The sequence below is a fragment of the Sardina pilchardus genome, chromosome 16 (assembly GCF_963854185.1).
Source record: "Sardina pilchardus chromosome 16, fSarPil1.1, whole genome shotgun sequence".
NCBI classification, from domain to species: domain Eukaryota; kingdom Metazoa; phylum Chordata; class Actinopteri; order Clupeiformes; family Clupeidae; genus Sardina; species Sardina pilchardus.
Window position 1 is genome coordinate 25,634,024 of NC_085009.1, and position 17,502 is coordinate 25,651,525.

The 17,502-nt window shown below is 43.4% G+C and overlaps 1 protein-coding gene across 3 annotated transcripts; it reads right to left on the minus strand.

Annotated features, from left to right (window-relative positions):
- Window positions 1-1,016: 1,016 nt before the first annotated feature.
- Window positions 1,017-16,688, minus strand: sf1 (splicing factor 1). 3 transcript variants are annotated; one of them, XM_062516162.1, is made up of 12 exons: window positions 16,264-16,688; window positions 15,174-15,305; window positions 12,783-12,858; window positions 9,589-9,741; window positions 8,932-9,021; window positions 8,391-8,574; window positions 7,100-7,215; window positions 6,017-6,124; window positions 5,172-5,379; window positions 3,415-3,646; window positions 3,070-3,231; window positions 1,017-2,726 (listed from the first exon to the last, which is right to left on the minus strand). In XM_062516162.1, exons 1-12 carry the CDS (start codon window positions 16,523-16,525, stop codon window positions 2,395-2,397), a joined length of 2,055 nt encoding a protein of 684 aa, XP_062372146.1. In that variant the 5' UTR covers window positions 16,526-16,688; the 3' UTR covers window positions 1,017-2,394. The 3 variants fall into 3 exon arrangements, with proteins under 3 accessions (XP_062372146.1, XP_062372145.1, XP_062372148.1); XM_062516161.1 differs by having other exon boundaries at window positions 15,174-15,308; XM_062516164.1 differs by lacking the exons at window positions 12,783-12,858; window positions 16,264-16,688 and having other exon boundaries at window positions 15,174-15,306.
- Between the last annotated feature and the right edge of the window lie 814 nt (window positions 16,689-17,502).

Below are 17,502 nucleotides of genomic sequence, written 5' to 3' on the forward strand. Positions count from 1 at the left end.
AGGGGGACCTGCATGGCCGATTTGCTGCAGTCGCTCCTCACTGCTGTGTGTCGCAGTAGGCTGCAATCTGCACTCATCTGACTGGCCCAAGCCACGCATGCACTGACCTGACACTACTGCGCAATGACGCTTCACACGCACGCAGCCCAAAATATGCTGACACATTGCATGTGATCGTGTTGCTAAATTCAACGCGGACTTGGTTGTGTCAAGAGATGCAACACCAACATAGACGTTGATTGGAACGTCACATATGCGGGGCTGTAGTAGGCTATTTATTTAACCCATTCGATTCAGTGAGACAAGTTGCAGGGAAGAGGAGAGAAGACGCTGCGTCTCATTTTCAGGGTACCAATGAGTTCTGGAGGTGTCCGATGAGATTAACGTCAAACGCCCCCTTGTGTGACCAAAATATACCACATCAGCACCCCATCGAGAAGGGCCACCACATCTAAATTTTAAAAAGCTCATAACGACAGCAGACACACACACTCAAATGCTACACAAGTGAGAAGGCTTTGCATTAGAACATACCCTTGATATGATCAGAGTAAAATCAGTGTTGTAGACCAAAATTATTCTCTTTATTGCAGCAAGAGACGTTCGGGAAATTAACCGGACAGTAACATTGGAAATGTATCAGAAAAAACATATGTGCAACCAAATACACAAGTTAATGTTCATGCACACACCTGTTTGTGATGATAAAAAAAAGGAACTCATCCCTCATACATAGGGTATAATAACTAGCAAGGCTGGTTTGTACGATAGTAGGGTTCAGCTACTGGTGCAGACTATAGTGGTCTAAAGCCTACCTTACACGGGCAAGATTTGGGAAAGATTATTGAAAGATCGTAGTCTTTTAACTAATGCCCCTCATTCAAGCTTTACTCAAAAGACTAGTCTTTCAAGAATCTTTCCCAAATTTTGTCAGTGTAAGGTAGGCTTTAGCTGAAGGTCCTGACAATGACTGGACGTGTAACGGCATACAAAAAAAAACACTAAAACACACATACTTTAAGAAGAGTGGGTTTAATTACAAGCAACAAACTCCAAGTGTTTTTTTTTTTTTTGTTTCCTTTTTATGATATCTTCTCAAACTAGACTTCACAACTTAGGGCCAGACACAGACGCCATGAGAGAAGTAAGCAAAATGCAGGGTAATGCAGTTTGTCCTTAATACCATGTGATCAAACTCATCTGTAGGCTTTTAAAATTATCAAAAACTCAACAAAAAAAAGAAAGAAAAGAAAAAAAAAAAAGACCCACTAGTACAAGATGCATGACCATAAAACAGGGGAGTTGAAGAGGCTGCCGAGACCTGACGCTCGATTGAGATTTGGAATCAATCCAATGTACTGCCAGAAATAATAATAGCACTTAATGTAGGGGCCCAATCTCAGCAGTCCAACCCACTCGTATTCAACTCTAATCAAGACACATGCATTCATTTTTCAATCAAAAATGTACAGAAAAAAAATAATTAATACTAAAAAAATAAGAACCTGTAACCTGTATTTACATGAAGACCAATGGCGTGTAGGCTAGGTGCAGTAAGCATGGCAAAGCAATATCCTTTTTTTTGTTTGTTTGTTTTGTTTCTCACTATACCTTTTGTTTTTGTATGTATTATTTTATTTCAACCTCTTTACAAAAATATTTAGTAAAACTTCAAGGAAGGCAGTGAACACGTCAGATGAAGTGTTAATTTGGGTGTGGGCTTGTGAATGGGACGCAGAAGCGATTTTGTACAGCTTAATGGAAGTTGAAAAATTAAGAACATCTGAAGCCTTTGTTGAGATTAATATATACGATTAATGTAATTTCTTTAAGCAAGAAAATAAATTCTGCACTGCACTGATATAAAATGATCACTTACTGGTTGGAATGTCAAATCTGTATCTTAAAGAGACTCACTATTCACGGGACAGAGGAGTTGATGGAAGTTTCAATGCACCTTCACCAAAAGAGAGGAAGACAAATAATAATTATAATGAAAAAAGTATCACATGCCATTCCTTCCCAGTCAGGGACAATTAACCAAACTCAAGACTAAGATCAGAAACATTGCAATATATAAATGGAAAAAAAAAAAAATCATATTGGATCAAAAATTAAATTAAACAGATTTACAAGAAGTCAAACCACAAAAAATCCAAACAATCTGAAATCTTTTCTTTTTCTGAATAAAAGCAGCAACCCGACACAAGCAGAGTAGTCCGCAGCTGAACAGCTACCGACGAATCCAGTCAAAGTCCTGCAGAAGAGCCTTCCCGCGTGGTTGACATGGAGACCGGAGGAGGTTTATATTCTGGGATGGCAGGGTGGGGCACATGTGTGAGGTTGAAAGAGAGAGAGAGGGGGGGGGGGGGGGGGGGGGGTTGTGATGTCATCTTAATTCTGTGGTGGAGGGGGAGGGGGTGCAGGCGGCATTCCAAAAGGTGGCATGCCAGGCACCCCCATGCCCATCATGGTGACGAAGTTGGAGGGGTCCATTGGGGGAGGTGGCGGCGGGGGCGCATACATCATACCCGCAGAGCCGGGAGGGGGTGGGGGGGGAGGAGGAGGGGCGCCGGGGGGCAGAGGGGGCTGGACTCCTGGAGGAGGGGGCACCATGGATGGCGTTCCCATTGGAGGAGGCGGCTGGGAGGCAGAGGCAGCCGACTGCTGGGGCTGTTGCCATGGCGGCAGGTTACCCGTGCCAGGGGAGGACGTGGTTGTGGTGTCTGGAAGGATGAGGGGGGGGGGGGGAGAAGTTTAGTGTTTACTCTCTATCAAAATGTAGTTTTGTAAACAAATGTCTTACTTTACACAAAAGGTATTCATTCACAAGGTAACTAAGGCAAACACTCCGTATCAACACAACTAATCTGCCCAGAGTCCTTAACTATAACATCCCACTGAATCATACACAGCTAACAGTCATCCATCAGACACGACCACACACACACACACACACACACACACACACAAATGCACACAGGGGTGTATTCAGAGCAGCCAGACGCTGGTTAAGTGACTCCATCACAAGCACACTCTGTCCTGGACATTAGAACTCTGCCCACTCACTCTGTTGCCACGGCAGTGGTGCACTGGTCGCCATGCTGGTGGGAGGAGGTGGTGGGGCCTGCTGTTGCCATGGCGGCAGAGGTCCAGAGGGGGCCGGTGGGGGCTGACCGTTGGGGGGAGGGGGAGGAGGGGGCATCATGCCCATAGGTGGTGGCAGCAGACCTAAAACAAAAAAAGAAGAGAAAATGATCATGGGTAAGAAAACAAACTGGTTATCGGTTACAACCTGAGGCGGTAAAATGGCAATAACTTCATCCAAAGAATCGGAAAAATAACCAAATAGGCAGACAGATCTTCAACATGGTGAACCTGATTTTAGGTCCAAATAGTTTTACAGACACTCACCCATCGGGTGTCCGGGGGGAGCAGGCCCCTGGCCCATGGGCGGAGGTGGCGGCTGCATCCACGGCGGGGGCATCCCGTTGGGGTTGGGCGGCATGGGGGGAGCTCCCATACTGGGCATGGGGGGCGGGAAGTTGTGGTGCCCGCCGTGACCTCCGTGACCTCCGTGGCCGCCGTGCATGTTGTGGAAGTTCCTGTTCTCAGACGGGCCCGAGTTCATCCAGGGCGGCCGGCTCTGCGCAAGTGGGGAGAGAACAACAAGTCACCACACGATCATAAAATATTCCTTGAATGATTTGATTCAATGTGTATGGATAAATGCAAAGACTGTTTATATGTGTACAGCATGAATGACAAAAGGATTGCAATAAAGTAATAAAAAAAAAAAGTCAACACACACGAGAAGTCCGAGTGCGCCCTCAGCGCCACACTAACTAACACAATTACAGGAGAGCGATTGGCAGTTGAGGCGGACGGCTGAAGATCCTCAATCCAAACTGATTGCCCCTGCTGTCCGCATTTTCTAGAGTCATTGATACGGACAGAGCCTACACAGGGAGTGCATTTTGGGGACATAATAAAAGCTACAGAGAGCTAAATAGTAACGCTCAGATAAGCAAACACCTTAAAATGGAGTGAACTGAACCAACCCCACCCAACCTGACAATAAAATCTAAAGTACGAGTACTGATGCCGTGACCCTTGTGCTACTTGGATCAAGACCTAGCGTGTGTTCACAAATAGCATTTCCTACTCCTGCAGGAAAGCCACTGCAGATTTAATGCCTCTCCCGGTGGGGATATCCTAACATTTCAGATCCTAACGTTTCAGCGCATAGAGGAACAGCCTGGAAACCCTCCAAAATCTGGTAATGGACACGAAACGGAAACGATCAGCAATAGTCACCAAAACAAACAACAGACGGACGGACCGACAGACACTACGGGCTACAGCGCTGCCAGTGCACAAGAGGAGGACTGAGAAGAGGGAGAGCAAAACAGTAACGCTCAGATAAGCAAACGCCTCCAAAATGGAGTGAACTGAAGTCAACCATAGAGACCATAGACTACCATGGAATAGCTGTTCCAAATTCAATGTTGCATTACGTAGGTTTCATTTGTAACCATCACCACCTACTAATTGAATATACTCTGTCTGCTATTGTTAGTGCATTCAGTGTAGGCTACCTCAACTCAACAAGCTAACAGCCTAACCTGTAATTAATTCAGCTTTAACTGAAGTTTGCTTTAATGCGCAAACAAGCAAAACGGCTCAGGCCCCGTTAAAAAAAACTTTACAGTTCCCCCCATGGAAACTGTTCTTATGAGGTGGTGCTGAAAGCAGTCTGATGACTGATAGTGGGGCCTAAAGAGGATTTACCAGAGCAGTATGTTCCTTACTGAAAGGGTCGTTGTTGTGGGATAGGCAGGTAAACAATAAACTGAGCAAAAATATCCACCATTCTACTCCAGATCAATAATGTTCTTCTATTGAATATATTGTGACATTCTTTAGGCCTTAAATATAATAACAACTCAAATTTTAATTATGTTCAGACTAGGAGTGGGAAATTTAGTAGAATTGATTAAAAAAAAAAAGAATCAATAAGCTGAAAATAAAAAAATTCAGAAATCTAAAGAACAGTTCTGAAGGAGGAACATCGGTGGAGGAACCCTGAAGTGTCAACGGGGTAATAACCCTGAAGTGTTGACGGGGGAACCCTGTGGTGTCGGTGACGGAACCCTGCGCTGGAGACTCACCGGCGGGCCCTGGTGGTTGTTGCCGTGTCCAGAGCCGCGGGGGCCGGAGTTGTGGTTGCTGGAGTGGCCGCCGTGGCCGCCGCCACCGCCGCCGGAGGAGGGCACGGGCGCCTCGCCGAGCTCCGCCATGAGCGACAGGTACTCCTTATCCATGCGCGCCTTGTCCTGCGCAGACTGGGGAGGCTCCCCTGGCCGAGGGGCATAGGTGCTGCACAAGGGGAGAGGGGGGGAGGGGGAAGGGGGAAGATTGAGGACAGGCCGTTACAAAACGTCTTTTGCTGTGCACCGTCTTAGAAATAGTCTGTGTGCTCCGGTATCCTTCATCAGTCCCCTCTCGTTGCTTGCAAAAGTGCATAGGATCTGCCTTTTTTAGACTACAAGGCATTACCCACCAACTGTATAGATTGACTGTTGAGACAGAGGCGCCCTGCGTTGTTTCCCGAGCAAATAAATGTTTCGCTGATTGGAGTAACGTTCACCTTGAAGGAGGCACATATACGGCTATTTTGATATCTAGTTTTGCTGCAAATACTGAATACTGACATAACTCCTAATAGGCCTGTCCTCAATGCCTATTAGGAGTTATTTCAGTCATTGTTGGTATGTAAAATGGCTGGAATCAAATGCTTATTATCAAATCCTGTCCCCTTCACTTTTTTGCATTTTTTTCCCCAGACTAATGTTATTGGGTATCGTATTGGTGTCGACAACAAACCAATAAATATCATGATGGCCCAAAAATTCCATATTGGTACAAGACTGCTTAAAACCACTTTGTCGAAAATCTTGATTGTGGTCGTTGCTGGATTAAACAGGGCGCTGATGGCTGTATGTTTGTGCGTTACCTGGTGAACTTGCAGTCGGAGGAGATGTGGCCGGCCCCGCCACACTTGGTGCAGAGGGTGGTGTTTGTGATGCTGCGCTGCTCTGTACTCTGCCACGGGCGGAGGATCCTGATGCAGGCGGGTGGAGAGAGAGAGAGGGGGGGGGGGGGGGGCAGGGCAGGGAAGGACAAGAGAAGCGGCACAATACAGTCAGATTTCATTTAGCTTCATTACCCAATCTACAAAGGAACAGCCACAAAGATTTCTATTGTGTTCGCCGCCTCCGTGAGCCCCATTTTAGCATCTGACGCACCAAGTAATATAATAATATTCAGACCAAATCGAGAAGATTTAGCAGTTGTGTCAGTTTAAATTGGTTGGATAAGTGCCTTGACCTGCAGGGTATTCCCTAAAAAAAAAAAGTTACAAAATGTATGTAAATCTGCCATGGCGTTACAAGTCAGGCAGGGTCCACTCTCGATCGGTGCAGGTCGTTTTACATTTATCATTCATGAGCAAAATGCTGGTAAAAAACCCTCTAGTCCTAGTAACATGAGACAGCAGAACGCCCTGTGCTCCATCTTAACCTCTCATGCCAGCAAGGGCGCAGACTCAGTGTCCTGCAGAGGAGAGCGGTTACATAATTTGAGCAAGCGCTTGCTTCAGTACACAAGTGAGCGGGAGAGCAGGGTCTGTGTCTGCGTACTTACTGTTTGTAGCCTGTGTGTGTACAGCATATACGCGCGCATGTATGTGGTGCGTTTTTACTAGCATACGCACCTGTGTGTGAATGGAACAATAAGTATCTATCCATCTATCTATCTGTGTCTGTCTATACAGAGTTAGCAGGGTTTCTCTTCCACGATGAAATGTGCCATTGTGTGTTTGTGTGTGCGTAAACACACTATGGGTTACAATGAGATAAAAGTGTTTGTCTGTACACTACCAGGATATAGTATGTATGCCTGGGAGTATGTCCGTGCGTGTACCTGTTGCCATTCTCTCTGTGTGTGTGTGTGTGTGTGTGTGTGTGTGTGTGTGAGTGTACCTGTTGTCATTCTCTCTCAGTGTGTGTGTGAGTGTGGTGTGTGTGTGTGTGTGCACCTGTTGTCATCCTCTCTCAAGGTGCCGTTGAGCCTGGCCAGCTCCCTCAGCTGCATTTTCCGCAGGTCGTTCTGGTCCTCGGGTGTCTCAATACCCTGCTTCAGGATGTTGCGGATCTACACAAAACGCACACACACACGGTAATTATACTACTACTTAAGGACTGGCTCCACTAATTAAGTAAAGGAATGTTAATAAGGCCTGATAATTGCAAAATGCCATTAAATAAGACTTAGTTGCTTAGTTTGACATTCACATTTTCTAAATGCTTGTCAGCGGTTGCAGCCATCAAGACTCGAGGTAGTAATTCATTCTGGTTTGGCAGCTTGCTTAACAGCGATCTATCCTGAGAATAAGTCTGAACACTTCAATCAGAAGTAGACCAACTAGAGGGAACCAGAGATCGACTTGGAAATCTACATCCTTTTCACCCTACTATATACAGTTGGTAGCTGTTACACAACATCTCTTCTGTAATCTACAATGAGTACAGAAGACCTTGAAAGGGTTTTTTTTTAGTTTGACAATAACTACCTTCAATGGCACCATGGCAAACCCCTCATATTATGGGGTAATATACTGTATCATAGAGTTCTCAAGAAAGGGGCTCAACAATTTTCACTTCACATCTGCATCCCAAGTATGCTAACCGTTCATGTTCACATCAACCCTGCTAAACACTAGAACGGCATTTTTCTTAAACAAAAGTCCTACTGGTTGAATATAGAGTTTTATAATCTAAGGGTCAAAATGACAGTTACACATTTGTGACCATTCATAGCGAAATCAGTCGTTTTGCGCACAACGTTATTTTGAGAAAATCAACAATAACAAACTTCCGGGTTAAAATGTTGAATTTCACGTTTTCGCCTCATTCGACTGTATACAGTCTACAGTTTCATATCGTGAACGCATTTCACGGAAAAACATACGTTTTGACTGTTAAACCCGGCGAAGATTCAACACATTTGCTGTCATTCCCGTTGTGCACGCGCTGCTTAAAAAGGTGATTTCTCCTCTTCTGGCATATCGTGACAGGAGAACCATGTCAACTTTGGATGCTGTTATCTTAGCGATAGTTTGTGTAATACCCTCGATATACATATCGTTGGAAAGCTTAGTTTATGGCCGTTCACGTGAGCACAATAACTTAATTTAATTAATTTTACCGAAACGACTGGTTCCGCTTTACAGGGTCACATTTCTGGTGCTTCTAATCACCAACTCTAGTTCTAATTCTGGTTCTAGTCACTGATTCTTATTCTAGATTCTAATCCCCACCCCCCCTCACCTGCTCGACGGCCTTCTTGACGTTCTCCATGGTGTTGGCTGTGACGAGGGCGTGCAGGGGCTCGTCCTCCCCCGGCAGCATCTGCCCATCCTTGCGCCCCACTTTGCCCTCCTTCACCGAGCCCTTCCCGCGGATCATGATCTTAGCGCAGCACTCCTTCTCAATGTTCTTCAGAGTGTTACCACTGAAATGTCCCGAAGGGAGGGGGGGATAAAAGCCAGGTTTGATTAAATTGAATTGAACAGAAATAAATGCAACAAAAATAAAATTCTTCAACTTGGCTTTGGGTGTTAACATGAGCATAACTACACGTTAGGGTAATCAACACCTATTGTTATAGCCAAAACACTGAAATTTCACAATCTATGATGCAACAATTTAACAAGATCATTTGAGGGTGACTCTTCCAGGTTCAAAAGAAACTTCAATGCCACCAATTGCTAATTACTTTATGACAACATAACCATTTATCAATTCTGTTGGTACCATGCAAGGAAATGATTGCGGGAGCAAAGAGACTTGTTTGTTTTCAGAGGCTTACCGCGGTCCAATCAGTAGCCCCACAAAGTTGATTTCGGGGTACTCGTCCTGAGGGATCATGACCTTGTCGCTCACCCTAGTGGCGGGAGGCCTAGAGAGGAAGAGGAAGAGGAAGACAACCGGTCAGCACAGATGGGTTCAACTCTCTACACTTGGGGTGTATTTTCCAAAGTGTCCCTGATCGTTTTAGGATCTTCATCCTCAAGTGTCTCATCTATTTACCTTTATCTAACTAATTCATTCTTGGATTGGTAGTTTGTATACGTTTAAGGTTATTTATGTTTATTATGTTATAGATGTTCATTTAAGTGTTCATGTAATATTTACAGAAGTATAGCTACAGCAATAGAATAACACTTAGGGTACAGTGAAGACAAGACTATAGCTAGAAATTAACACGGCATCTGCTAATATACAAAACCTAAAATGAAACTTGCAAAAAGAGGTCTTATAATGAGACCTTTAACTGCGTTTAACAACTTAAGCCTACCATACACTGACAAGATTTGGGAAAGATTTTGAGTATTTCGACTAATGAGGGGCATTAGTTTAAAGACTACAATCTTTCAAGAATCTTCCCCAAATCTGGTCAGTGTAAGGTAGGCTTTAGATGAATAGAGAGACACAAGAAATCCTTGAGGCGTCGTTATGAACTCACTTGTAGTCGGCGGGAGGCTTGAACTCGGGGTTGAGTCCGACCATCTCTGTGATGAGGGCATGGCGTTCCTCTTCGATCTTCTTGCGCGTGCGGTACTCGCGGGTGTTCAGGCGCTTGCCCTCGCTGTTGTAGATGGGCTCTGGCGACGGAGACCTGCGAGAGCGAGAGAGCAGAGGAGAGCAGCACAGGAGGGGAAATACGGACGACCAGCATGAGAATCTCCCACAGGTTCACCTGTCTTCACAGCACACACACACACACACACTCACACGCACATACACACAACTCTATACGTCTCAGCATGTTGCCTTCGTCTGACTAAAGCCTGGTAGAGATGTTCTTTTCTTCTTTTTTTTGGGGTGGGTGGTGGGAGGGGGGGTATTGTTTTTGTTTGGAGGTCACTTGGAAGTGCATGGCATCACTTCTTGAGTAACAACACAAAGAATGGGCAAAATTGTCTTGTTGAAAAGCAAATGGTGGAAATTGTTAGTACATAATTTAAGAGTGTTCCAACGGACACCAAAGCCAATATTTGGGCATGATTCTGTTAAGCAATAACTGGTGGTCTACTAAATACCATTAACATGTTTGCAGACTAGTATCAATTCATTTAAAAGCATATTATATTTTTGAGCTAAATGGCAGCAGGAGCTTCTTAAATCAGACTACAGAATAATTCGCAAGTGTTGAGGAGGTGAGGGGGAACAAAAAAAGGGTGAAGTTTGTTATGCCTTCCTGTTTTGGTTTCGGGTGGGCTACTATGAAGACCACAGCAGTTTTCTTGGTCTCTGCAACCTCATTTTAGACCCAGAGGACAGCAGAGAATGATGGTGACCTCTGACAGGGAGTTATGCTAAAGGGGGGAAAAAAACAACTAGCTTGAAGCTCGGAGTTCGAGGTTCGGTGGCGAACTTCCTTTTCTTGGAAGAAGCGGCGTTGGCGTTGGGGAAGGGGGGTTTAAGTCCAGTCCGAGTGTTACCTGCCCCTTGGGTCGCTGAGAGAACCTGTTATGCTGTTGGAGGAGGCTCTGTGCTTAGGAAAAGGTTAAAGGTCACCAAAAGAGGGGGTATTGGGGTAGGGGGGGTCATGTCTGGGTTAGAGAGAATGAATCAGGATTATACGTTAGCCGTTTCCCCGCACACCCCAAACAAACGCTCTCCGGAGAGTGAGTTTGAGAGAGAGCGTGTGCGAGTTGCTTCACAGTGAGGGTAGGCTCGCAGGGAACCGACCGGGGAGTAGAAAAGATTAGCTGTATAGGTGCACTTTTCTTGGTTAAAAAAATGCTGTGCAGAGAGCCCTTTTGGGTTTGGAAACTCCAACGTTGACCACCTGAAACACTCCCTGATGGCGTTAAAACTTCCCCCATTGTTAGGATGCAGGGGAAGGGCCAAGGGAGTAGCAAAGCAAGGATCCAGTGGACGAGCTTCTGACAGACTTGGGGCATTTTTTTTTAGGCTTTGCTGCAAAAATGTTGGATTATAATTATGCTGTAGATAGAGCCTATATGAGTGAGGAGGAAGCGGGCCTGTAAGCTAGCACAGAAACACTCACACTCCCATCAAATAACATAACACTTCCTGCTTTAGGGGTTTAGAAATCGCTGAGCTACATATATCTAAATGTATATATATAGAAATACGTATATAAAAAAAGGACAAAATTCTTAGGCAGACTAAGGTTAGGAACGAGTCAATGCAGTTATGTTCGAGTCATTTCTGGCATATGAAGCTCCAGTAGTGTGTTCTCCTCCTAGATTGGTTCCAGTGCGCATATCTGGAATACTGTGGAATAACTCTGGAGCTAAAGGGGACAGACACCGCCCAGCTATGGAAAACCATTAGTGACCATGGAAAAAAAACCAAAAAACAATAAAATCAATCAGTCAATGGAGTCAGGCTTCAGGCAAACGTTGGGAGGAAATTTAGACCACTGAAGTGCGAAAAACTGGACTGACGAGAGGGTTAAGGAACAACGCTAATGGCTAAATGGTCACTTGAGGTGTTTTAAGACATAACCACTGCAGAAAGAAATCCTCGCTGGAAGGGTTATTTCATTTTTGCTCGCCACAGTCGTCCTAACACTTACCACAAATGTCATGACTGATGGTGTAGGCTACGTAAAAACTGTGCTGTTCTAGGGACAGGTATTTTCCAGACATTTCCATTAAGTAAAACATTTAGTGCTGCAGAAGACCTTGCTTTGAAAAATGACTGTAAAACTGCAATATCTCCCATTTCACTCATGCAAACATTTACACCAAACATTAAGAAACTAGCAAAGACACAGTATTAAAAGAGATAGAGCTAAAGGTAGATACTACAATCAATAAGCCAATAACGTTAGGTTGAGACAAAACAAGGCCTACTAGTCTACTCAGAGCCAAATGGCTTATTTCAATATACTCGTATTGTTTCCTTAGAGATTCCCTTTCTGTCAAATCACACAAAATGCTTGTAAGGGCTGATTCTATCTGATCCTGGACCATTTTTTTTTTTGCATAGAACACCAGGCTAGACCTCTACAGTGTAAGAATATGATATATGAAAATCTTCACACATTGTACGTCTTAGCCTGTATATTGGTGTGAAAGATCGACATAAACAAGGACAAAATGCCAGAGAAACATTTCTCACTTCGCTCCTCAACTGTGCTAAATCATTGTACACAATAAGGGCTTTAACGGCTGCAGCTGACAGACCGGCCACTCAATGTGGAAGTGCTACACCAGTTCTCAAACAGGCCAAGGAACAAAAGTGAGAAATGGTCTGGTCTCATAACTATATTCAAAATATGATTTAACATTATATTGAAATTATTCAGCAAGTCACATTTGCACATTCATTCAATCAGTCGTTCATTCATTCATTCATTACTTTGCTTCTCCAATTATTCAGCATAGGCTAAAAATATTCCATCTTAACAAAAGTCCTCACAGTTTCCTATATATGTAGTACGCTTTAGAGAAGTAAAAAAAAAAAGAAAGCCATATAACTAGTAGCATCTGTTGATGTGACATTCATACAATCTAAACAGTCTTTCCCAAGTCTAAACCACCCTCACAGCTATGTCAAGCTAGATTTCGACATAATGATGCCAAAAAAAAAACGCAAAGCATTCTGGCTTCACAGAGGATGATTCAGAAAAAGGTAAAGAAAATGTTACTGTTTTTTGTGGGGTTTAAAACTTTATCCGACCTGTCCTCAGGGTTTACAGGGATTCCCAGGTCTCCCGTACGCAGTTTACGAGTCAGGTCTTCAATCTGCAGTTGGACTGGAAGAAATCAGGTTAGGAAAGAAAAACAAAGAGGGACGGAAAAGAATGTGGTTACCAGCAAAAAAAACAAGGGCGAGAACAAGTGTATTTTCATTTAGACGAATGCCTTTTGTCAATCACGAGAGAGAGGAACAAAATTACCATTACCATCACATTCAACAAGGTTAACACACACACACACACAAAAAATGCAGATCAATTACTCAAGAAATAAAACACATTTACTGTATTGATTATGCTATGACAAAGAAACCCTTCATCTTATTTAAAGGATAAGGATACACCACATGGGTATACACTACCAACCAATTATTACACTCAGTCCAGTGATTGTTCCCTATAAGCCTAAACTTGAAACCACTCATCAAGGCTGGCATGCCAGCAAAGTGAAGAATTTGGTATCCCAAACAAGATAGAAGGGTTACATTAAAGAAAACTTTTAGGGCAATATAGAAACAAATACCGATCAATCTAGGTTTCCATTGTGTGCCAACAGATCTTTGGAATAAAATTGTGTGAATTTAAAAGAAGAGAATACACAGCACACAAAATCTGCTTTGTGCATTTAGTACTTCCTAAAATTAGGTGTGGCGAAAAACAATGGAAACCTTTGAAACAATTGAAAACAGTTCTTGACCGGAAATCATAACTGGATTCAAAGCTATCCCCAGCCCAGCACACTCCAAAGAGGAATTGGCTAGACAGGGAGCAAACAATTAGTGTGTGACCATTTTATTTTTGTTGTTTATAAACCACTTTAGATGAAGGTAAGCCATAACTGGTTTCACCTTCAACATAAGAATAGTTTCTACAAAGTATTTTGTCCTCTGTTGGGGAATGCACAAAGAATGAGAAAACCGATCCAACATAAGACAAACAACAACACAACTTTCAACATCACAGAAACATCTACACAAGAGGGGGAGGGAGGGAAGGGAGGGGGGGCATCATGAATAAAACAAAAAACAGAGGTGTCAATAACACATTTGTTATTGACAGGCCGCACCTGGCCAAAGTCATCGCTCATAGAAAGGCAGTGGAGTTGCAGGACGTCTATGTGAGCATTTTAAATGTGCTCTACATAGTTCAACATTCTAAGTAATGACTAGTTTTCTAGCGGTTCTACACTAAGAGCAGAACAAATACAAAGAGAGAGCGAGAGAGTGAGAGAGAAAGAATGAAGGACCATCTTTGAACTCTAGTACTGCATCTATTAATGTTTCTGCAATGAGAGGGGGGGGGGGGGGGGGGATCGATACAATGCTGTAATAAAATCAGCATGCGTTTTATGCAGTACAGCCAAAGGGTGGTCCAATTTGGTCAACTGTCCAGATATCCTATGCAAATGACAAATGGATGTTTCGGCTACAATGAAATAAGATTTTTTTGGTGTAAACAAATAATGAGCTAAATGGAAGATGATCCAAATTATTCCACACACCAAGAACCAAATGAGCGAGCTGATGCAAAAAAAAGAGAATTTTAATGCCAAATTGTCAATGGGTGTGAAGACATTCATTCCATAAGACACCTAAGAAGTGGCAAACGAATGCGTTCTGTTCCTATAAAACGCTCAAGTTGGCTTCTGACCATAAACTGACCTAAGGCAAGGACGGATGCACATGTCGTTACAATAATTCTTGAAAATTATTGATATTTCGTAAGAAGACTTGGTTACTGGATGAATAAGACCACTGTGATGCTGATGGTTCAAAGAGAGAAACCATCAGCACCTCCAGGGCTATCATTAATGACCTCGTACATTACACGTTAGTAAATTCAACAGTAAACTTCAAGGTGAAGGGACTGAGGGTGAAAAGGCTGAATTTCATTAGAGAGAGTGAAAGAAACAACCCATAATAGGCTTTCGTTTACTTTGAAAACCAGGGAACATTTTCACAGACTCTGAATGCATGAAAAGAAATGGACAACAAATTATGTGATCCCCGCCCCCCCTAAAATCATAAAGAAGTATAAACTAATCTTGAAAAATGTTTACATCTGTACACGTAAACAAAGTTTGGGAGAGCACTCAAGTTTTACCTTGAGGAAGGAAAAACACAAAAGTAATGCTAGGCACATAATCACCATCCCTTCACCCACTCCAACTAATGGAATTCAGCAATTATGAGCTCTTTTCAACAATTCCATAGGCAACCTACAAGGAACTCACTCATAACTCTCAGATGCAGAAAACACAAAACTTTAAAACACAGAACCGCCTTTCCATCTTCATACTAATCAAACATTTGTTTCTGTGTGTTTATTTACAAAGCAGTGTAAAAGGAGACTATTGCTTTTAAGGTAATTACCTATATATGCTCTCTCTTGGTCGCGGGTCAGCCCAGGGGGAATGACTGTGGGCATTCCAGGGATAACCGTCTTCTGATCAGGAGTCTCGCTGCTCCAACGACTCTTCTTCCTTGCCTTCTTCTGACCGAAATCTACTGGATCAGAGAAATTACATTTATATAGCCAGCCCCCTTCACCCAGCTAACGCTGGCGGTGCCATGTAGGCTACGTTTCCCTCAAGCATATCACCTAACTAAACAACAAAGGCTAACGTCAAGTCCACCTCGATATTTTTTTTGTTGAATCATTGATTGTTGGTGACTATCTGAGGGTATGATCAAAGGCCACATTCATGCCCTGTTCCTGTGCCGTTTAATCTTTGTTGACATTTTCTAAGGGAAAATGTAAACAAACGAACTAAAACAGTTGGAAACACAGGGCAAGGAACCGTGCCTTCAAACGACACAAGAAAATTGGGTTGCAATCATTCTGAGGGCAATATTAGCTACAAGTGTCTAGGATAACCAGCTAACGTCAAAACAGAGAGGGTAGATGCAGATCTTTGGACATAACGTTTCAGGGTTTTGACCTTGCAACGCTGCATTGCAAGCAAGACAAGTAAACTGGAGACGGATAAAAAAAACTTGTGCTAACCATGCAGCTAGTCACTTAACGTTAGCTTATGATACAATACATCTAGTGTGCGACAGTGAACCTTATCGTTTTCGCTCCGGGCGTGTTAGCAAGTTATCAAAAACGTCGCCATGTCCACAACTACAGTCGTGACCAAAATGATTTCCCTTCATAGTTGACCCAGCAACAACGTTAACGTTGCATAGCTAACACTAGCTAACAGTAAAAACTCGCTATGAACAAAACACTTTTCGGCAAGCTTACTACCAATCAGAGCAAACATACGGGTATTGCCAGCTTAATAACAAAAAATGTTGATATAGTTAATTATGGGAAGCCGCCTCCTGGCACACGAAAAGAAGAACAAATAGTCACTAGCTTTGACAAGACACCGGCAGTGTTAGCTAACGTTAGCCAAGATAACCTTTCTTCACTGACAATACCAACGGCCAAGGCCTATCCACGTTGTGGCCTTACCTCCAGCTGGCGATTTCATCCCAGGTCCTGGCTGTGGGATTGAGACTGGGAAGGTTGGGACTGCAGCAGGCGCGAATTGGAGCGGTTGAGGAAAAGAAACATTGGGCACCTGAGGCTGCTGAAAATTTTGAAGAGAAGGAAATGACACTGGAGGGCCTGGCGGAGCCATTAGACCCGCACCCGGCCCGGCGTCGAAGCCTCGTTTTGCGCCAATGCTTGGGTGCAACTTCCCCAAAGGAGTTGCATTTGCTCCCGTAGCCATGTCCGACCAAAAATGCTTTAAAGCGCTATTAGCCTATCCTTGATATCCCTCTATAGTTGAATATATTTAGAAATATTACCAAAGTATTCGTGTAAACCTCCTTCAGATTACCGCAACCATCAACTCAAGATGGCGTTTGGAGAGCTTGACAAAGGAGGACTGCCTTCAACGACGACGTTTCCCGCTATTGGTCTGAAGCAGTTTCAACTGAGACATTTGATTGGCCCGCGCTCACACCCATCCCATCAACATCCTTACCTGTGATTGGATATAAGCCTTAAGCGCTCCAAGCCCAGCATCAGCCGGTTTTCTGCTTCTGCATCGTTCATATACTTTTTGGATGAAGGCTCCCAGCGAGTTTGTTGAGGTACTGCCCAGAATCTCAGGGTTTACGTTTATGATTCTAAGCGGACACTTTTGTCAAAATCAGACCAATTGCATTATTAGATATTACATTAACATGAAAATCACCTACCCAGGGGGCAAAACCCCCTTTTCTTTTTTTTTATAGAGAAATCAGACATGGGCTGTTGTAAAAGGTTGTCATACAGAAATAAAATCTAGGGTGTCCCAGGATCAAAACCTGGGTGGATAACGGTCAATAAGCTGCTGTTTGTGTGTTATCATCCTCTTTACGCCCCATTACAAGTCTATGGACGAAAATATTAAGGGGTGAATAGGGCATGTATATATGTCTATGGTAAAACCACTTTTCTAGTATCAGTGCATTGCGCAACAGTAGCCTATGTAACATAGTAAACATTACATTTAAATCCCCCTCTTCGGACAAATTAATAATATTGTTGACTATTTGGACCTAAATTTCACTTCTTCCAAGAATACACAGGAATACACAAGAATACTTTATTGCAAAGGTGTAGGAAGAGGTTTTAACCCTAAGGAGGTGTGTGAAGACTCATTTGGTCTTGTTTGTGAGCAAGTTATTCACAGAAATGTACAGAAACGGAGATGATGTG